At 43.1% G+C, this 23,514-nt stretch overlaps 1 protein-coding gene across 8 annotated transcripts in view; it reads right to left on the bottom strand.

Moving 5' to 3' along the window:
• The window catches only part of EIF2AK3 (eukaryotic translation initiation factor 2 alpha kinase 3), a 114,750-nt gene that overhangs the window by 16,895 nt on the left and 74,341 nt on the right, over positions 1–23,514 (bottom strand). For all 8 annotated transcript variants that reach the window (XM_036347591.1, XM_036347587.1, XM_036347590.1 and 5 more), the window contains 2 exons: positions 14,518–15,295; positions 7,753–7,920 (listed from right to left, as the gene is read on the bottom strand). In XM_036347591.1, the coding sequence (XP_036203484.1) occupies positions 7,753–7,920; positions 14,518–15,295 (946 nt within the window). The remainder of the gene's footprint in view (positions 1–7,752; positions 7,921–14,517; positions 15,296–23,514) is intronic.

Below are 23,514 nucleotides of genomic sequence, written 5' to 3'. Positions count from 1 at the left end.
GATCGGCCCTGCTCTGTGTGTGACAGGGTGCAGCGCCCCAACCTCCCGCCACGGGCCCTGCTCTGTGTGTGACGGGGTAGAGCCATAACCTCCCCATCGGCCCTGCCCTGAGTGTGACAGTGGCGGCACCCCAACCCCGATCGGCCCTGCTCTGTGGGTGATAGAGGGTGGCGCCCCAACCCCCTAATGGGCCCTGCTCTGTGCGTGACAGGGGGCAACGCCCCAACCCCCTGATTGGCCCTGCTCTGTGCATGACAGGGGGCAGCGCCCCAACCCCCTGATTGGCCCTGCTCTGTGTGTGACAGGGTACGGAGCCCCAACCCCCTTGATGGGCCCTGCTCTGTGCGTGACAGGGGGCAGCGCCCCAACCCCCTGATTGGCCCTGCTCTGTGCGTGACGGGGTGGCACCGCAACCTCCCCATCGACCCTGCCTTGAGTGTGACAGGGGGCGGTGCCCCAACCCCCCAATCGGCCCTACCCTGAGCGTAACTGAGGGTGGCATTGCAACCTCCCAATCAGCCCTGCTCTGTGCATGACAGGGGGCGGCGCCCCAACTCCCCAATCGGCCCTGCTCTGAGCCTGACCAGGGGCTGCACCTAGGGATTGGGCCTGCCCTCTGCCAGCAGGTCGTTATCTCCCGAGGGATCCCAGACTGTGAGAGGGCACAGGCCGGGCTGAGGGACCCCCCTCCCCCCCGAGTGCACAAATTCTTTTGCACCGGGCCTCTAGTATATATATATATAAATATATGTGTGTGTGTGTGTGTGTGTGTGTGTATAAAATGAACAGTATAATGTGATAGACCCTGTATGTATGTATGTGTGTATATATATATATATATATATATATATATATATATATATATATATAATAAACAGTACAATGTGATAGACCCTGACAGAGAGTGGAGGGACAGTCATCTATTTCACATAGGGTTGGGGGATAGTAAGCCCTTCATACTCGCCTGAATCCAGGTAGAATGCCTTTTATTTAGTCATTCCTATTTTGTTTTCATAATACTTAAAGTGTGAAGATATATTTCTAGCCTCTTGAATAATGATGAATTTTTAAAAATGCTATTACAAATATTTTAATGTCAATTCTGATACATACCTATGCAGAAAAATCAGAAAACTCCAAAATATTTTTCAAAGCTTCTATACAGAAGCAGTGACTGTTGATACTTTATGGTTCTTCCTTCCTGCCTTTATTCACATGGAAATGAAGATGTATTTCCAGTATTTTGATATTTCATACAGTTTTCATTTCTCCTGTTGCCAGGGTCTGGCCACATCACTTGACTAAATGATATGGTGATTCAATTACTCAGGCCAATAGATTTATTCTACTCAAGCCATTTGGATACTTTTGCTTGCAAGTAATCAACTATGCATAATAAACCTCTTATGAATTACAATCTCTGCCATATGTATCATGTATTTTTTTAAATTATAAGAGTAAGTTTATTTAAAAAGTCACAGAGATAGAAGAAATGGGCTCAGGAAACAAGTTACAGAAGCAAAGAAAGGGCCCTTAGAGCTTAGGAGTGAGGAAGGTAAAGGTAATGTGCCTGGGGGAGATGGGGAGGAAAAACAATCGGGACTGGGGCTGGGTGCCGGCAGTGGGTGTGAGTGGGGCTGGCGTCGGAAGTGGGTGCAAGTGGGGCTGTTGCCAGCAGCAGGTGTAAGAGATGGCTGCTGGCCCTGATTGCCCCCCAGGAGCAGGGGGAGGTGGAAAAGCCCTGAGGGGTGATCGGGACCAGCAGCCTCCGCTCGCACCCTCTGATGGCACCGAGCAATTGGGCCTGGTGCTGAGCCCCAGCAGCAGGCGTGAGCAGTAGCTGCAACAGTTGTGAGCGGGGCCGACTCCAGCAGCAGGTGCAAGCACCCGGCAGGGCCATGGTGCGCCGGAGCAAAGAATTTTCAGTAACCACCAAAGGCTCGCCCCAACGACAGCGACCAGTGCCACGCCTGGTCTGTAGCCCCCGCTCACCTGCTCCACCATCCCGCCACGGCCAATGCCCGCCATGTTCTGAACTCTGCTGCCTGCTGCCAATGCCTGCCATGTTCCATGCGCGCCCCCTGGTAGTCAGCACACGTCATAGTGACAGGTTGTTTGGTTGTTCTGTTGTTCCGCTCTTCGGTCTATTTGTATATTAGGGTTTTATATAGAGAGATAGATAGGAAAGGAGTAAAGGGGGAGGCCAGCCATTATAGGCATGCCAAGTAAAGCTGGGATGCCCACAGGAAGATATTTGTCTGTCAGTCACACCTGGGAACAGGTCATTGGCCAAAATGGGCATGGCCACTGCAAGGGCATGAGATTTGGGATATTTAATCCTCAAAAGGAGTTTGCTCTCTTGCTCTCTTGTGCTATTGGTATGTTGTGCTTAACTCCTGGTTTATGGGGCTCTCTCCCCTGAATTCTGAGCCCAACTTCTGCTCCCCTGAATTTGTCTACAAGGCCCATGGCCATGTGACTGCCTCCCACCCTCCACTCCCACACACACACACGCTCAATGGACTAATGGACTAGCCTGATGCTGAACCGGACCTGGCTGCAACATGGAACAGAAACTCTGGACACTGGCTTTGCTTCTAGTTCTACTGAAACCCCAGGTACAGTTCTTTTAAATTGGATTAAGGGAAATGGGACTTTAGAAACACAGAAAAATACTAGTAATTCCACACAAACAAAAAGTACTCATCCTCCCGTGTGAGTCTCAGAAGTCTTTTTCTTGAGATATCATAAGAACCCCACCCTCAGCACCCAGTGGGGAAGAGGGTACCCCAATAAAAGAAGTATATCTTATTTTAATTCATTTATTAATAAACTAGTGGCCCGGTGCACGAAATCCATGCACGGGGTGGGCGGTCCCTCAACCCAGCCTGTACCCTCTCCATTCTGGGACCCCTCAAGGGATGTCCAACTGCTGCGATCAGGCCTAAACTGGCAGTCGGACTGGCAGTCGGACATCCCTCTTGTAATCCGTGACAGCTGGCTCCTAACCGCTCACCTATCTGCCTGCCTGGTCACCCCTAACTGTCCTCCCCTGTCAGCCTGGTCGCCCCTAACTTCCCTCCCTGCAGACCTGGTCGCCCCTCACTGCCCTCCCCAGCTGGCCTGGTCGCTCCTAACTGCCCTCCCCTGCCAACCTGGTCGCTCCTAACTACTCTCCCCTGCCAGTCTGCTCGCCCCTAACCGCCTCTGCCTTGGCCCCCGCCACCATGGCTTTTTCCTGAAGGATGTCCGGAAGATGTCTGGGCTAATTAGCATATTAGTATAGATAAGTATTTGTTATATTATTCTCTACTTTTCAATATGTATTTAAAATACTCCAGAATATTTTAAGCGAATAAAAAATGGTCAAGTTGCAGAAAAATAAAAGTTTTGAAATACAACCTGGTAGGCTTGAAAGCAACATTTGCGTAAAAGGGCATAAGTTGCAGTCGGCAACAAAACTTGTTAGGATTGCTTGGTTAATATTCTTTTGTTGGAAAGGTGTGGTTTGGGCAAAGGAGAAAAGGAAACCAGCCCTATAAAAGGGAATGTCTGATTGGGCCGTTGCCACAGCAGAGAGAGGCAGGTGCAGCAAAGGTTCAGGCTGTCCCACAGGCAAGGATGTCTGTGAGTATGAGACACCAAAGGACACCTGTCACACCTGAAACACAATTGGCTAACACTCACAATTGCAGAGCTCAGGAAGAATCACTGTTTTTAAAACTATTATTTCCCTGACATATAAAATATACATACATATAAATATACATGCATTCTCCCCTTGCCCTCCACTTAATATTTAGCTATGGCCTTCTTTTCATGTCAACGAATTGGATGTACAGACATAATTTTTAATGGCTACAGTGTTATCCCTGACTAATTGACATTACTATGGTTTATTTCACTAATCCTATATGGTGGGGCAGGTTGTTTCCGGTTTCCCCTGGCATCAACAACTACAGGAAACCTAACTGCTTATTTGACTGTTTACTTAGGACACATTCAGACATGGAACTCCTGGCCCAAAGCTAATTCACTTGAACTTTGATCCACATTTCCAAATTGACTTTCTAGAAAGTGCTCCTGTTTGTTTAGTCCATTGGTTTTAAATCAGATTACACTCCCACAAATGGGGTAAGAGAAAACTGTTCAACGCGCCTTAGGCAAATCGCAAACTCTTGCTGAACTTGAGCGACCCCTTCCCGGCATAGCTGTCAGCGTGCTTTTCAGAGCACTTCCGAAGGAAGGAAAGGGATCCAGCGTCCCTACAACTCTCCCGCAGGGACAGAGCTGGAAAAGCAAAGTTTCCCAAGGAGGTGGAAGCTTAGCGGGGACCCTCCCAGCCGGGGAAGGGGCGCGCCCGGACGCCCCTGTGCTCCAGAGCTGGGGCAGGGCACATGGGGCGGGGCCAGCCCTCGGGCGGGCGGGGCAGCTCGGCCATGTTCCCTCTGGCTGCGTTTCCGCCAGCCCTGAGTGGTAAGAGCCCCCGGTGCCCTTCCCTGTCCCCTTCCCTGGGAGGGCGGGGACAGTGGATGGTGGGGAGACCACGTTGTGCTCCCAGTTCTAACTCCCGAATCCCGCACTCTGTGTTACTGAGAAACGTTAGGCAGGGACAGGCCACTGGGCACGGGACCAGAAAGATCCAGGCTGGAGGGTAAAGTCCAGGGAGGCGTGGGTGGCACGGACGGGACGAGGGCCCTGTGTGGGTGCAGGCGTGTGAGTGTGTGTCTGTCGCTCGGGTCCACGCTCATGCACACACCCACATACCCGCACTCCAGTTCTCCACCCTCAGCCACCAGGAACCTCCGCGGAGCCTGCTGTGAGCTCGGATGCATCCAGTCCCAGCACCAAGAAAGTCTGAGAAAGTTTCCTGGCGTGTGGGACCCAGACTGACGCCCACCTCCCTCCTCCCACCTCCTACCGCGTTCAATCGCAGCAGACCCAGTATTCCACCGCACCCTGGCCGGGGCCCAGAGATCCCAGGGCCCAGTCATTTGGTCATCCCTCACTGCCCCCCCCCCCAACCCCACCCCCACAGGCCTAGTCGCCCCAGGCAGCCTCCTGTTTGGTCATCTGTTCGGTAGTGACGGACCCTGGCTCTTTATATATTAGGATGTTCAGATACCAACTATAAATAAAGCCTAGTATATTTTTCATCTAGCTTCCCTGCATGGGTAAAAGATCCATTCAAAGGGCAAAATGAGCCCTGACTAGTGTGTCTCAGTTGGTTGGAGCACCATCCCGTGCACCGAAGGTTCATGGGTTCAATTCCCAGTCAGGGCACATACCTCAGTTGTGAGTTTGATCCTCAGTCAGGGCATGTGTGGGAGGAAACTGATCAATGTTTCTCTCTCACATCAATGCTTCTCTCTCTCTCTCTCTCCCCCTTTCACTTCCTATCTCTCTAAATCCTCAGTTGAGGATTTTTTAAAAAGTGCAAAATGAATGAAGGATATTAAATTGACCGAGTAAAAAAGTTCAATAATATAGTTTTAGATTCCATAGGGCAAATGACTTTTAAGAAACTATCACTTATTGAATTCTGATGTACTATCTAATAGGAATAACCACAATTCCCTGAAAATGCTATTAAAACATCCCTCCCTTTCCAACTACATATCTGTATGAGGTCAGATTTTCTTCCTTCACTTCACACAAAATAACATATTGCAACAAATTGAATGCAAGTCAGATAGGAGAATCTAGCTCTTTTAAGTCAGATATTAAAGAGATCTGTTAAAATGTAAACAAATGCCACTCTTCTCAACAATGCTTTTTTGTTTTGGGAAATATCATAAAAATATTTTTGGGATAAGATAGGTTTAATATTATTAAATTAATAAATTTTATACATTTTTCAGTTTTAATCTCTAATATGGCAAATACTGATAAATAAAATCCCATTAAGAAAAACTCTTGGGTTTTCGATCATATTTACATGTATAAACAGGTACTGATGCTACCATCATTAGCTAGTTATTAATAGGAAGAGAGCAAGCGAAGTCAGACATTGGTAAGCATGGTCAACTGGGAAGCATGAGCCTGTTTGCTTCAATAGGAAGCTACAGCTTCACACCCCAAGGAATTGTAGCATTGTCCTTACAAGGAGATTAACATCCCTCCCTTCTCTCCTCCGGTACTGGATTGTATATGGAGGGGGAACAGAGGGAGATAAGCACATATGCAATGAAGTCAAAAAGGTGCAGGGGGAGATGCTTGTTCCTAGATGCCTGTCAATGTAACCTGGGAAAGGGATCATTGGACCCATCAGAAGCCTGGAAATCTTAGAAAGTTGAAAAAGTTCCTGGTTAAAATCCCAAGAGAACAAAGCGCACCATCCTGTTCTCGCTCTCACTCGCTCTCTCTCTCTCTGTGACCCACATTCACCCCATTTGTTTGCATCTCTCCCGTCAGAGAGCACGCAACTATGCATTTCTAGTGGCCACCTGAGGCCTGTTGCAGATTGCTTGGGCTCCAAAGGACTATGAAGCAGAAACTCTGGGCACTGGCTTTTGTGTTGGCCCTGCTGAAGACATGGTGGGATGTTGGGGGCCAGATGTAAGCTGGCAAGGTCCTTGCACCTGAAGGGGCTAGCAAGGCTGGGACCCTTACCCACACAGTTTTCCCAGACTTGTTTGGATGGCGATTATCAGTAGAATAAGAGCAACCTTTGTAGAATGAGAACAGCCTTTCATGGCTTACCAAGAAGTCTGCAACTATTTACTGAGATATGCTGTACTGAGAACTTGTCCTTCTGCTGTGTCTCTCCCTTAGTGATTAAGAAGAACAAAGAATACATTCCTCTTGACAGACCTCCTATTCAGTGTGTTGTGTATAAATAGGATTGTGTGGCTAATAAACTTGCTTCAGTTACTCGAGAGCTGTTGTCCTCCTGATGCCGCTTTCCTGTCTTTCTTTCTTTTCTCAATTCCCACCTCCCTGCCTCAGCCCGGCTCAACCTGTCAGGCTGGCCGTGACAGTGGGACTTTTACCATGGCAGGATGGAGGCAGGTGGGACATGGGGAAGCCAGGAGGGGAACTCTTTTGATTTTGCATCAGAATAAAAAACCATCCTGCCACACCACAATCTCCCCTGCATGGGTCCTTAAAATGCTTTTCTCGAAATCCCTGTTTCCCACCCACAACACTGAGACCACAAAATTTGAGAATGGCTGATTTAAGCATAAATAAGCTTGTGAATATCATTATCTTGGTGGTGACTGGGCATGCTATTCTGAAGCCCCTCAGGACAGTCTGCTCCCACCACTCTTCCAGGCTCTGTCCTGTCCTGTTCTGTGGGAGACTCAGCATCCACAGACAAGATATTCCAGCCTTTATCTCCTGCCACAGTACATTCTGGCAGTTGCCTGTGAATTACTATAGAGGACAGCTCAGTACAGTACCTCTGGCTCTAATTCATTTGAAAACAGTTCCTACACCATTTACATAAGGTGAACTGGAGTTAAGTATGGGAGGGGTTCAAAGTCTCTATAAATTTCTGGTTGCTGTTAGGTTATGGTTTAAAGGTTGAGCATGTTTTACGCATTGTGTTTGTTTTTAATCCATCCCCAATGCAAGTTGTAGAAACTGTCCCCTAGCTGTACTGCATGTGGAACTCTACTACCAGTTTTCATACTTTTCAGATTTCATTTTATTGGGTATTTTAAGTAGAACATAGATGGAGATATCTAGCTTGCTGTCATACTAACTAAAAATCTGTTTTTAATTAAGAAGAAAAACAAAAACACTCACCTGTTCTGGGCTCATATACAGTTTGGTCCCCACTTGTCCCGTGTGCCGGGCATATGCTGGCATTGGGGTCAGAACCATCGGCTCGTCCTCGTCCTGGTCCATTGCTGTCACTAATCCAAAGTCTCCAACCTTGACCACATCGTCCATTGTAAAGAATATGTTGGAAGGCTGGAAAAAAATAAAACAGACAAAAGCACAATGGATATATACAGAAAAGGAAAGTGAAGGGAATTAAAATGACAACAGAAAATAAATACAAGAAACTAGATATTCTCAGGTATGTTTCCCTTTAAAATGAGTTGATATGAAAATACCACTGATCCTTCCATGCTGGACAAGTGCTGTGAGTAAAGAAAAGCTAGCATAGGGAATTAGATAGGAAACCAAGATGGCGGCATAGGTAAACACCGGAGTTTGCTGCCTCGAACAACCACTTCAAAAATACAACTAAAAGATGGAACGGACATCATCCAGAACCAAAGGAAGGTTGGCTGAGTGGAAGTTCTACAACTAGGAGGGAAAAGAAAAGCATACTGAGACTCAAGGAGGCGCAGTGCTGAAGTAAAATACTAAGGTGCGGAGTGCATGCGGAGCGGGCTGGCGGCTGAGGGCGTGGTTGTCGTTTTCAATCGGGTGGGAGTCTCAGGCTCTGAGCTCCAGTTCCGGGCGAGTCTCTAGGGACCCAGACTCAAACAGGAGAAGCGGGACTGTCTGGCATTACTCAGAACCCTAGGGCAGCTTTCTCTCCGTGGGGCTTGCAGGGATTACTGGGACACTGAGAAGCAGAGCTTCTGAGGGCAAGACAGAGAGCAGCCATAATTGCTAACCCCGCCCTGTTGATCCTGTGGGACCCGCCCCGCCCAAGCCCTGCAGGGAGACTTTTGCTGGATAGCCTCAGGCAAAGGCTAGATTAGCACCTCCCTAGAAATCCAGGAGCCAGGAAGCCCACAGGTCAGAGTGGGACCATCCAGTTTGCAGCTCCGTGGAACCATAATAGACACACTCAGGGGACAGACTCAGTGAGCACCAAAACCTCATCGAAGCAAGTCTAGCCCCAGAGGGGTGTCTCCAGCACAGAAGTTCTCCCACTGCAGACACAGCTGATTCTCACAGCCAATTGGCCTGGAGGTCAATTCCTCACAGTGATAACTACAACAATCAAGGCTTAATTACAACAAGACTGTGCACAAAGCCCACAAGGGGGTGCACCAAGAGTGTCTACCTCAGGTAATTGGGACACAGCACAGAAAGGCACTCTATTGACACAGCGAAGCATAAAATGCCGAGACAAAGAAACAGGACACAAACGACAGAATTGGAGGAAAGCAAATTGTTGGATATAGAGTTCAAAACCACACTTTTAAGGTCTTTAAAGAACTGTCTAGAAGCCGCTGATAAATTTAACAAGGCCCTCAAAAAAACTGGTGAGACCGCCGATAAATGTAGTGAGATCTTCAAGAAGACTGGTGAGACTGCCGATAAATGTAGTGAGATCCTCAAGAAGACTGGTGAAACCCTCGATGTTGTGATAAAGAACCAACTAGAAATTAAGCATACACTGACTGAAATAAAGAATATTATACAGACTCCCAACAGCAGACCAGAGGGTCGCAAGAATCAAGTCAAAGATTTGAAATATGAAGAAGCAAAAAACACCCAACCAGAAAAGCAAAATGAAAAAAGAATCCAAAAATACGAAGATAGTGTAAAGAGCCTCTGGGACAGCTTCAAACATACCAACATCTGAATTATAGGGGTGCCAGAAGAAGAGAGAGAGCAAGATATTGAAAACCTATTTGAAGAAATAATGACAGAAAACTTCCCCTACCTGGTGAAAGAAACAGACTTACAAGTCCAGGAAGCACAGAGAACCCCAAACAAAAGGAACCCAAAGAGGACCACACCAAGACACATCATAATTAAAATGCCAAGAGCAAAAGACAAAGAGAGAATCCTAAAAGCAGCAAGAGAAAGAAACTCAGTTACCTACAAGGGAGTACCCATACGACTGTCAGCTGATATCTCAACAGAAACTTTGCAGGCCAGAAGGGAGTGGCAAGAAATATTCAAAGTGATGAATACCAAGAACCTACAACCAAGACTACTTTATCCAGCAAAGCTATCATTCAGAAGTGAAGGCCAAATAAAGAGCTTCACAGATAAGAAAAAGCTAAAGGAGTTCATCACCACCAAACCAGTATTATATGAAATGCTGAAAGGTATTCTTTAAGAAGAGGAAGAAGAAAAAGGTAAAGATACAAATTATGAACAAATACGCATCTATCAACAAGTGAATCTAAAAATCAAGTGAATAAATACTCTGATGAACAGTATGAACAGGTGATTGTAATAGAATCAGGGACATAGCAAGGGAATGGACTGACTATTCTTGGGGGAGGGGGGGAAGGGGTGTGGGGGTGAGGGAAGAGACTGGACAATAATGGTGCACCTATGGATGAGGACAGTGGGTGGGGAGTGAGGGCGGAGGGTGGGGTGGGAACTGGATGGAGGGGAGTTATGGTGGGAAAAAAGAGTAACTAATGTAATAATCTGAACAATAAATATTTAATTGAAAAAAAAAAAAGAAAAGCTAGCATAGGGATCAGCATTTACATTTAGCCATTTAGCGCATGAATGAGCAAACACCATCTACTTAGACACTTAGAGACTCACATTACCTAGGGCCCAAGGTATTTAATGCTCAGTCTTATTATTCTATATATTCTCCCCCAGGCAAGCTTCTCTACATTTATAACTGAAGTGATGACTACAATAATAGTAACAATACTATCAAATGCATATATAGCACTTAAAATATGTCAGGAGCCAGTCTAAGCTGGTTACTACTATTAACTCATGCAATACTCACAGCCCTATTAGTTCTATTAGTCTTTCATTTTACAGACATGCAAACTGAGGCCCAGAGAAGTTAGGTAAACTGCCTAATGTTATCCAGGTAGTAAGTGGTGGAGCAGGGATTCAAACTCAGGCAGTCTGGTTCCATGAGAAGAGGATGTCTGCTTCAATACCACAGGTCCAGCATTTAGTATAGCATGTGCCTTATGGTAGCTAATCACTACTGTTTGATAAATGAATAAAACAGACTGATTTTGGGCTTATGTCCAAGAGGGAAAAAGCAGGCTATCACAGAGAATAAGAGCTCTTAATTGCAACCAATGCTGCCTCTTCTAATATCCACATGCTCTCATGTATTCCAAGGCTGCTGGTCTGAGTTATAAACTCTCACATGCAACTGTTGAAGAGAGAGAGCTAACCAAGTTTCTCATGGTCCTTAAACTCAAGTCCGCTACATGAACTCTATCATCTTCCTTCAGAGCCTACTCTCACCCCTGCTAACAGGATCACCATTTAGAGCCTTAAAATGAGGGAAAGATAGCCACTTAGCTCAGGAAATTGTATTTCCTCAGGCTTCAAATCCTGCCAGACAAGTAATACTTTATTCCCAAACTCTAAAATGCTATTAGACAGTTGTGACTTTGAAGCAATGATGTTATTGCACATAACCAAAATCTATGGTAATAACCTCCTGCTCGCCCACAAATGACCTTGTGAGAGAGCTGCCTTAAATTTTACTGCTCCTGTCCTCCCATCATCTGGTGTTATTACTGAACACCGTAATAGACTTCCTTTTTTTTAATTTTTAGGCTCTCCAGCATCTATCCCCCTGCACTTCACCAGAAGCATCCTGACTGGACTTCAGGAACCCTTCCCAACTGTGCAGCAACCCATGACTGCACATCCTGAGGATGCATAAACCATCAGCATAATCCTACCCCCTGACCGGGATACTGGTTTAGGAATGGGTATATGTCCTTGGCTTTTCAGTTAGGAGGAAACTCAGGACTTCTGGTCAATGGTAGGGAAGAGGGATACTTTCTTCCCACGCCCTATCTCATCACTCCAAAAGATTTAAAATGTTGCCGAAACCGGTTTGGCTCAGTGGATAGAGCGTTGGCCTGCGGACTGAAAGGTCCCAGGTTCAATTCCGGTCAAGGGCATGTACCTTGGTTGCGGGCACATCCCCAGTGGGAGATGTGCAGGAGGCAGCTGATCGATGTTTCTCTCTCATCGATGTTTCTAACTCTCTATCTCTCTCCCTTCCTCTCTGTAAAAAATCAATAAAATATATTTAAAAAAAAAAAAAAAAAAAAAAAAAAAGATTTAAAATGTGCAGTCCGCTAATAGTGGCAGCTGTCCTGAGAGTGTGAAGGGAAAGCCTGCCTGAAAGTGGAAACAAGAAACAGGGCAAGGAGAGGGGAGACCTTATTCTGGCCACATCACTGAAACTTTACTTGAATCTTGGACAGTTCAGTTACATGAGCCAATACATTTCATTTCTGATTAAATTGTTATAAGTGCTTTTTATTGCAAACAAGAGAATAATAAAAAAAAAGTTATATGAGCATATAGAATTCATCAGGCATTGTGTTAAGGATTTAATAGGTGAAAAAGACATGGCTTCTGCCCCTTTGGAAACCAGGGGATAAATAATACAACTGTGATGAGGATTATGAAGGAGAAACACCAGGTTCTGTGAGAACACTGTGTATTTAAGCAACTGAGAAAAACCCAGTGCAACTTGAGTAAAGGGAAGATTAGAAGTCAGTTGGAAGAATCAGGGGGCAGCGAGCGCTGATGACAAAAATGTGACCAAAATATAAAAAGGGGAGAGGGCTTAAGAGGTTTCACAGTGAGCTCAAAGACTTAGGTCAGAATGGACAGGACACAGAGCTTTTTGACTAAGAATAAAATTATTGGGAGAATTTCTTTCTGGTTCACTAGAAATCTTTAAGAGAAATTCACCTTTCCAAAAGAATACTTTTTTGATATCTAGAAAAACTAGAGAAAATTAATTTTCCTGAAATTTTTTTAGTGCACAAAGAAATACAAGAAAAACCTTTAGACAACATTGTAGCATTAAACAAATATTCACCAATCCTATAAATTAAAAGGCTAATATGAAAATCGACCGAAAGGCAGAACAACTGCTCACTATGACACGCACTGACCACCAGGGGACAGACGCTCAACACAGGAGCTGCCCGCTGGTGGTCAGTGCACTCCCACAAGGGGAGCACTGCTCAGCCAGAAACCGGGTTCATGGCTGGCAAGCACAGTGACGGTGGTGGGAGCCTCTCTCGCCTCCGCAGCACTAAGGATGTCCGACTGCCAGCTTGGGCCCACGAGCGGGTCTAAGCCATCAGTCGGAGATCCCTTGAGGGCTCCCAGACTGCAAGAGGGCACAGGCTGAGCTGAGGGCTCCGCATGACCAAGTGCACAGATTTCGTGCACTGGGCCTCTAGTACCTCATAAACACTGTAATATCAGCAGAATATTCAAAATTAGTAAGAACACAATTACATGGCTTTCAACGTAACATTTTGGTTGTACAGTAAGTGTTCAGTACAAGAAGAATGTGCACATTAGATAACCAGTTCCTACCAAATGATAAAACTGTACCCATATTCCAATAGCCAAAACTCACTCAAGTTAGGGGCATCTAACCTCATGGAAGTTGTCTTCTCCCCTCCGACCAAAACCAACCATCTCTGAACTTCTCACTCATGCAGAATGATTCCTGGCAATTAGTTCTGGCCACATCCAGAGTGTGCTGATTAAGTATAATTCAACAACAATTACTTTAGAAAATAGGAATTATTTCTAATTTGAGTTCCTATTATTCCAAACTCTTAAAAATATATTCAAAGATTTAAAAACCCACTGCTGACTTTAAAAAGAAAATTACTCATCCAAATAGCTACTTTGGTGCCTGAAACAAGTTTGTGGTTACATAAAACAAAACTGAAAACACCTAAAATGAGTCCAAATCTCAAGAATTTAAGCAATTTCCATGAGAAAAATATTTATGTATTCACTACACATCTATGTTTACTATGATGATCACTATGAGCATATGGGATATGGCAGAAATTAGTTACTAAAAGTTCCATAGAGGTATTTCAGAAGCATACACTGAAGACACACTGCATGTTCTAGTAGGAATCTTTGGTAATGCAGCATACTGCATGGCTACAATATTCATTACTGAAACAGAATCAAAGGTGTTAGAGCTGCAAACATCATGTGGCTAACCATTCGCCACCTTTTATCATCCAGCTTCTCACCTCCTTCCCCAACACCTGAACAGTTCAGGAACAGGGGCAAAAAGAATGGCAACTGGCCCTAATTCAGAGCTGGCTAATGAAGGGACCTCTGGCTCTCCTTCCACTTTCAGTGTGCTACTCCCTTTCAGTGTGCTACTTCAGGACCCTACGGTAATCTGTGCCAGGGTTACTCAAAGCCATAGAAAATGGTATTGAATTTTACATAAGATATTTTTTCATCAGAAGATTGGGAATGCTTTTTACTGTAAAACAAACATAAACATATTATAAAGAATTCATGATTTGCCTGAGATCTTTTTTATTTTTTAAATATAATTTTATTGATTTCAAAGAGGAAGGGAGAAGGAGAGAGAGATAAGAGATCAAGCTTACAACCTGGGTATGTGCCCTGACCAGGAATCGAACCACGACCTCCTGGTTCATAGGTCGATGCTCAACCACAGGCCTGCCTGAGTTTTTTAAATCATGGGATTTCTTATTTTTACATTTCCAGATCTCTGCTCCCAATGCCTTCACTCTCCTCCACTCTTAGGGTACTTCCATTAAAAAGTGACAAATACTGCAAGTACTGCATAAAACGTCAGCTTGAAACCCGTGGGTGAGGTTCCATAGTACCAACCTTGAGGTCCCTGTGCATGAGCCCCTTACTGTGCAGGAACTCCACCGCCTCTGCGATCTGCAGGAAGATGTGCAGGCACGTGTCCCACCCTCTTTCCTCCATGCTGCACCGGCTGTTCATCCAGTCCTTTAGGTTCTCTTTTCTGCACAGCTGCATCTGAATGTAAAGATATACCTTTGGGGAACTGGGCTGCAGCTTTTCTGCAGTGTTTTTAGTGAGATCTAGACTTAAAGTGGTTGGTCTTGAAAGAGAAATAGACAAACTAGGTTCCGAAGATTTGCTACTGGAATGCTGGGCAGCAGTTAGTTTATTAGCATAATGGTTGCCAATGTGCAGTTGGTTAGCTTTGGGCTCTTCTTTACTGGATGCATTATCACAGCCTGAATCTTCAAATACTATGGAAGAGGAGGTTCTCTCCCTGGACTTCACATAAGGAGAAGCTTCAGAGGGACAAAGTTCAAAGGAGTGCCCCTCTTCACTGCCTTCCATTGTGCCATCTTCCACATCACAGTCTGTGAGGCAGCTGTCCTGGAGGTTGTGCACTGCACCCACTGACGCACTGGTGTCTCCAAGGCCTAGTCCTGAAAATTCCAGTGGAGAGAAGTTGCTCTCAGATGAACTTGTCTGACCACAGGAAATCCCTACTGAAAAAGACCTGCTTCTTTGTGGCGAAGGAGCTATGATTTCAATATGTTCCTTTGTAGAGAAAGGATCCATTCTGCGTATTTTAACTGATGGTGCATCCATTGGACTGGGAGAGCTGAGTGGCCAGTCTGTGCTAAAAGTGGGAGAAATACAAAAGGATGAGAGTAAACAAGTGTTGATTAAATTATGTGAAATACACCCTTTGTTTTAAAAGCTTGAACTACAATAAAGCCAGTTACCAAAACACAAGCCATGTACAGATTAAAATGAAAACATGCTACGAGACAAAGAACATCACATCACATACATTCCTTCTAAAAAGCTTAATTTAAGACATTAATTTATATTTGGAACCATTATCTGGGATTGTCACACAGGAACGGTCACAGCCTTTATGTACAACACACAGCAGTGAAGGAAAACCAAGGGCAGGAACCCTTGGTGGCCGTGACTCTGAAGCCCCGGTCCCATCAGGGCCGAAGCTCACAGGCCTGGAGACAAGAGGCCACTTCACGGGCTCCTTCCATGGTCTGGCTATATCACGTGTCACTGTAGCAAGTGTTGTGTCCTACTTTAAGGCAGTAATTTTATTCCACCTGATTGGTAAACAGTCTATTTGCAATTTGCTTCCTCTTTGTTCTCATTTAGTAGTTTTTAAAAGGCCCTTCCCTCTTCCACAGCACATTTTACATAAGAATTATCTTCAGGCTGCACAAGTTTATGTATTTTTAACTGCAAACAATTAAATGCTACTTTAAAAAGGAATCGCAAATTGTTAAGTACTAAAAATGGAATAAAAAGTTTTAAATATGTAGACAGCCTCGCTGGTGCGGCTCAGTGGTTGAGCATAAACCCATGAATTAGGAGGTCACAATTAGATTCAGGGCATATGTCTGGGTTTCGGGCTTGCTCTCCAGTAGGGGGCGTGCAGGAGGCAGCTGATAAATGTTTTTCTCTTATTATTGATGTTTCTATCTCTCTCTCTCCCTTCCCTTTCCTCTCCGAAATCAATAAAAACATGTAAAAAAAAGAAAATAAATAAAATATGTACACGAAAGCATATAATACCTCATTGAGAAAGGATTTACAGGGGTAAACTCCTAGTGAATTACAATTCATAGAGTCCTATGATGTTACAACAGAATGGACAGCTATAATCAACAAATGACCGTTTCTCTGCTCAACACATAAACACACCTGAAAGATCCATGCATTGAGACATCTGACCATGGTGAGCGTATCAGGTGAACAGGGGAGACAGGATGGGGAAGGATAAAGATTAGAGTTGCAGACCCAATCAGGCACTTGCAGGGCCTCAGCTGACACACTACCAGTGAAGGGTGAAGGTGGGAGGGGCTCCCACAGGGCACACTGAAAAGGCAGAGACAGCAATGGAGGCTAGGCCAGCACACATGAGGATGAGCCCAGGGTCGGGGCAGAGAAACAGTGCAACAGGTGGCAGCACTCCAAACCCATCATCATCAGACAGAGGATTCCAGATTCAGGAACCTGCCCACTGGTCCTCCCCTGGCCTGCCAGCAGTAAAATCCTCACTCGGCAGATCACCAAAGGTCAGGAAAAACTTTCCAGTCTAAGTGGTCTTATACTCATTGCAGCTAAACCCATCAAAAAGAAAAAAGCCATAGATACCTGAACCTATTTCCCCCTCCAGATGCTCCCCGACAAATCCTGTAGGCCCTGGTAGTAGCATTGTCCACTCAGATTGGCTCCACCTGCAACTTCTTGCTACAGAGAGAAGGCAATGGAAACAAGGCCAAGAGACTTATAGAGACCCATCACATCCCACCACAGGGGTGGTGCCTGGAGACCAGGGCAACCGCTTCATAAGGGCACCGCCCACCTCCTCAGAAATATGGGCTTTTTCACAGCCAAGGCCACACTACCCTATAGATAACCTTAAAGACGGGTAAGAAAAAATTAAAACTTGTGCTTCAGCACCACCTTCTGGAAAACAAAAGAAAGACATCTACTTATCAACCTGCTGCTAAACAGTGAAGAGTAAAATACTTAAAAAAAAAAAGATTTCATTTCCATAAATTCCAAGGCAGAAAAATAATCTATCAATCACAACAAATAACCAAGGTAACAATGAAGTTCAGAAAGAAAATGAAAAATCTCCAGAAAATAAACTTAAAGACTTGGAAGTCTATGATTTAAGTGACAGAGAATTCAAGATTGCAGGTGTGAAAAATCTCAACGAGATACAAGAAAATTCAGAGGAGTAATTCAAAGAGCACAGAAATAAAGTCAACAGATAAAAAGAGTCCCTCACCAAAGAGACTGAAACTATAAAAAAAAGAACCAATCAGAAATTTTTAACCTGAAGAACTCAGTAAAAATCTAGAACTGAGCTCTAGCTGGTTTGGCTCAGTAGATAGAGTATTAGCCCACAGACTGAAGGGTCCCAGGTTGATTCCGGTCAAGGGGACATGCTCTGGTTGTGGACTCGCTCCCCAGTAGGGGGGTGTGCAGGAAGCAGCCGATCAATGATTCTCATCATTGATATTTCTCTTTCCCTCTCCCTTCCTCTCCGAAATCAATAAAAAATATATTTTAAAAAATCCAGAACTGAGACACATAACGTAAAAAGAGAGGAAATAGAGGACAAAATCATAGAATAACAGGAACACAAGAATTAAAAAAAAAAAAAAAACAATGGAGACACAGAACTACCAGAAAACAAAAGATAAAATGGAGATAGGATAGCTTCATACATCCATAATCACCCTAAATGTAAATGGACTGAACTCACCAATTAAAAGGCACAGAGTAGTGGGATGGTTTGTTTTGTTTTGTTTTTTAAAAACACCCAACTATATATGCTTGCTGTTTTTTAGGAGACACACTTCAACTGCAAAGACAAACATAGATTCAAAGAGAAGGGGTGCAAGATGATACTCAAGCAAATGGCATCCAGAAGAAAGCAGGTGTAGCTATAATTATATCAGACGAAATAGATTTCAAGATAAAAAAGGTAACAAGAGACAAAGATGGACATTTTATAAAGATGAAGGAGACAATACACCAAGAAGACACAATGTTTATTAATAAGTATGCATTCAACCTGGAGGCACCAAAATATATAAAGCAACTACTAACAGAACTAAAGGGAGAAACTGACAAAAATACAATTATAATAGGGGAACTAAAACCCCACTGAGAACAATGGATAGATCATCCAAACAGAAAATCAAAACAGCTTTAAATAACACATTAAACCAAATGAACATAATCAATATTTACAGAGCTTTTCATCCTAGAACACCAGATTATACATTCTTCTCTAGTGCACAGAGAACATTCTCAAGGATAGACCGACCATATTATGTTGGGGCACAAAACTAATTTCAACAAATTTAAGAAGATTGAAATTATACCAAGCATATTCTCTGACAATAAAAATTTGAAACTGGAAATCAACTGCTAAAAGGAAGCTGAGAAAACCACAAATGTGGACATTAAACAACATGATACTAAACAACCACTGGGTAAAAGAAGAAATAAAAGGAGAGCTCAAAAGATACACAGAGTCAAATGAGAATGACAATAGGAAATATCAAAATTTGGGGGATGGAGCAAAAGCAGTAATAAAATAAAAGTTTATAGCATTACAGGCCTACCACAAGAAACAAGAAAAATCTCAAATAAACAACCTAACATTTCACCTTAAAGGAATAGAAAAATAACAAAGCTGAAAGCCAGTAGAAGTAAGGAAATAAAAATTAGAGCAGAATTAAACAGAAAACAAAAGACAATAGAAAAATAATGCAAGAACTGATTCTTTAAAAGAATTAATAAAATTGACAAACCTCTAACTATAGATGCAAAAATCACTGATAAAAGAGAAAAGTCTCAAACAAACAAAATCATAAATGAAAGAGAAGTTACGACATTACAGAAATACAAAAGACTATACAAGCATACCACGAAAGGCTGTACATCATCAAATTCAATAACCTAGAATAAATGGACAAGTTCTTGGGACTATATAAACTTCCTAGACTGAATCATGAAGAACTGGAAATTCTAAACAGACTGAATTAAAACAGTCATCAAAAACTGTCTAAAAATAAAAGTCTATGACTAGATGGCTTCACTAGTGAATTCCACCAAACCTTCAAAGAAGATTTATTACATATCCTCCTCATACACTTCCAAAAATTTGGAAAAGAGGCAAAAATTCCTACCTCCTTTTATGAAGCTAAAAATATTACTCTGATTCCAAAATCTGGCAAGGATACCACACACACAAATTATAGACCAATATCTCTGATAAATACAGACGCAAAAATCCTAAACAAAACACTAGCAAATGTAGTTATATAAAAACCCTGGGTGTAACATCACGACCGACCAAAGCTCAACCAACAGGAAGGAAGTCAGTCCTGAAGGTGTTGTCTTGGCAATGGCTGTGCCCTCCCGGAGCTGTTTCCTGGAGCTGTTTCTGGCAAGGGCGAGGTTTGAGGCAGGAACCGGCCCTTGGAGCGTGGACCCACTGAGTCCTGGGTCCTCTTAGCAACAGCTGCGCCCTCCCCAAGCTGTTTCCGGTAAGGGCGAGGTTTGAGGCAGGAACCGGCCCTTGGAGTGTGGAGGCATATCTTTATAAAGTGTTAATATATTATATTAGAGGTCGTGGTGGTAGTTTTACCCACAGCGTCCACAGGATTTGCTGCAAATTTACTTCTCAGTGGAAGCACCTTTCATTCCCCATATAAATTACTGATTCCATTAAATGAAACTTCAATTTCTAGACTTGATATAAACAGTGAAGTTGCTAAAACTATTAAAAAGGCCCAACTTCTCATTATTGATGAATGCACCATGGCATCCAGTCATGCTATAAACGCCATAGACAGATTACTAAGAGAAATTATGAATTTGAATGTCGTATTTGGTGGGAAAGTTCTCCTTCTTGGAGGGGATTTTTGACAATGTTTCAGTATTGTACCGCATGCTATGCAATCAGCCATAGTACAAACGAGTTTAAAGTACTGCAATGTTTCAGAAAGTTGTGTCTTACAACAAATATGAGATCAGAGGATTCTTCTTATAGTGGATGGTTAGTAAAACTTGGAGATGGCAAACTTGATAGCAGTTTTCATTTAGGAATGGATATTATTGAAATCCCCTGTGAAATGATTTGTAATGGATCTATTATTGAAGCTACCTTTGGAAATACTATACCTATAGATAATATTAAAAATATATCTAAACATGCAATTCTTTGTCCAAAAAATGAGCACATTCAAAAAGTAAATGAAGAAATTTTGGATATACTCGATGGAGATTTTCACACATATTTGAGTGATGATTCCATTGATTCCACAGATGATGCTGAAAAGGAAAATTTTCCCATCAAATTTCTTAAATAGTATTACTCCTTCAGGAATATGGTGTCATAAATTAAAATTGAAAGTGGGTGTAATCATCATGCTATTGAGAAATCTCAATAGTAAATGGGGTCTTTGTAAGGGTACCAGATTTATTATCAAAAGATTACGACGTAACATTATCGAAGCTGAAGTACTAACAGGATCTGCAGAGGGAGAGGTTGTTCTGATTCCAAGAATTGATTTGTCCCCATCTGACACTGGGCTCCCATTTAAATTGATTCGATGACAGTTTCCTGTGATGCCAGCATTAGCGATGACTATTAGCAAATCACAAGGACACACTCTAGACAGAGTAGGCATATTCCTACCTGAACCCGTTTTTGCACATGATCAGTTATATGTTGCTTTCTCGAGTTCGAAGAGCATGTGATGTTAAAGTTCTAAATACTTCATCACAAGGGAAATTAGTCAAGCACTCTGAAAGTGTTTTCATCTTAATGTGGTGTACAGGGAGATATTAGAATAAGTTTAATCACTTTATCAGTCATTGTTTGCTTCACTATTGTTTTTATAACATGTTTTTGTTGTTTTTATATCATGTTTTTGTCGTTTTTATATTATGCCTCTGTTGTTGTTATATCCTTTTGTTACTATTTACTTATTAATAAATTTATATATTATTTTCATGTACATTTTACTAATTTCCTTTCATTTCTCACACTTCTATATAGAGAAAGGGCAAATAGAAATATTAAAATATTTCCACTAATTAATTCCCCTTTAATGTGCATGAATTTCGTGCACCGGGCTACAGGTACAATATAATACATTAAAAGGATCATACATCACTATCAAGTGGGTTTCATTCCAGGGCAAAAGGATTAAATGAAAATCAATCAATGTTAATACACCACATTAACAAACTAAAGGAGAGTATTGAAAATGGTGGCAAAGTAAGTGGATGCTGCACGGACATGCTCCCAGGAACAAACTGGAATTACAATTAAAATACAAAAAACTTCCTGGATAATCAACAAAAAACTCACAGGAGAGAACCTGATACCTGAGGACCAAAAGTGGAGACCCCATAGAGACTGGTAGGAGGGGTAGAGGCACGAAAGGGCTGGCTGGGCGCCCACAGACAGCAACTGAAGTCCCGGAGAGATATCTCAGCTGTGGGGGGGTAGGAGGGGGTGCCACTGAGAACTCTGGGATCTAATCTCCAAGCTGGGCCCTGCAGCAAAGAGCACCAAAACTGAGAAGGGTACCCACATAACATCTGGCTGTGAAAAGCAGAGGGGTGCTGTCTGCCAGGAGTAACAGCTAAAAATTCAGGCACCCTATTAAAGGGCCAACACACAAAATTCCCTGTGGAGCCACCCACCTTGTGCTCTGGCAGAGGGAGGGTGAAGTGGATTGGAGCTGTGAGAGCAGAACCCAGGACTGAGAACTTGAAGGGTAGAGCTCAGAAGAGACACACAACAAGTTTCCTGGGCTGAGTCATTCCCTCACACAGCAAAGGACATCTTTCCCACAGAGACATTTGCCTTGCCTGGGGGGAAGACAGTAGACACACCCTATTGGAAAACCCTTGCCCTGAGACCACTTAATAGATTAAAAATAACAATTAGCCTCCAGGCAGAAGCAACTGCCCCACACCTAAGGAGGATTGCCTGGGGGCAATTCAAATCAGAATCCTAACAGTCTGTAGGCAAAGGCGGTCTCTTGGAGGCTTTGAGTCTTTGCCTGATCTAATTACAATACTCAGCCTTTAACACTACCATGCACTAGAGATGAGAGATGTAGAAGATCTACCGAATACACAGTCACAAACCCAAACAGACAGCCAAAATGAGGAGACAAAGAAACAACCCCCAATTGAAAGAACTAGAGAATTCACCAGAAGAAGAGATAAGTAGAGATAAGAAATTTATCTGAAAGAGTTCAGAGCAATGATGGTAAAGATGCTCAACAGCATGAAAAGAGATATAGTAGCTATGGAAAAAAAAGTCAGAGATAATGACATAACACAAATGAAGAACACATTGGAAGAAATACACAGCAGACTAGGGAAAGCTGAGGATCAAATCAGTGAATTAGAAGAGAGATTTGAAAATATCAATCAGAGAACTAAACAGAAAGAAAAAACAATTAAAAAACAGGAGGACAGCTTAAGGGAAATGTGGGACAACATGAAACTTAACAATATTACAATAGCAGGTGTGCCAGAAGACGCAGAAAGGGAGAAAGGAATTGAGAATGTGTTTGAAGAAATAATGGCAGAAACCTTCCCTAACCTGGTAAAGGAAAAAGTCACACAAGTTCAGGAGACACAAAGAACCCCAAGCAAGAAAGCATACAGGCCCACACCCAGACATATCAAAATTAAAATGCCAAAAATTAAAGACAGAGAGAATCTTAAAGGCAGCAAGAGAAAAGAAAACTGTTACCTACAGAGGAGTTCCCAAAAGGCTGGCACCTGAGTTCTCATCAGAAATTCTATAGGCAAGAAGGGAATGGCATGAAGCACTCAAGGTAATGGAAAGCAAGGATCTGAGACCAAGATTACTATATCCAGCAAGGCTATCATTCAAAATAGATGGTCAAATAAAAAGCTTCCCAGACAAAAAAAAAGATAAAGGAGTACATCACCACCAAGCCAGCATTACAAGTAATGCTAAAGGGACTGCTGTAATGAGAAGAAGAAACAGAAAGAGAAACCTAGCCATATAGAATTAAAATGGCAAATAAATAAGTACCTATCAATAATAACCCTTAATGTAAGTAGATTAAATGCTCCAAACAAAAGGTGTAGTAGCTGAATGGATACAAAAACATGACCCAACTAAATGCTGTCTACAAGAGACCCACCTCAAAAGACACACAGAGAATGAGAGTGAAGGGATGGGAAAAATTTTTCCATGGAAATGGAAAAGAAAAAAAAGCTGGAGTAGCAATACCTATATCTGACAAAATAGACTTCAAAATGAAGGCCATC

Source organism: Myotis myotis, unplaced genomic scaffold (genome assembly GCF_014108235.1).
Source record: "Myotis myotis isolate mMyoMyo1 unplaced genomic scaffold, mMyoMyo1.p scaffold_m19_p_2, whole genome shotgun sequence".
Lineage (NCBI taxonomy): Eukaryota > Metazoa > Chordata > Mammalia > Chiroptera > Vespertilionidae > Myotis > Myotis myotis.
Note: the sequence above shows the minus strand (reverse complement) of the source record. Positions and strands in the feature narration are given on the sequence as shown.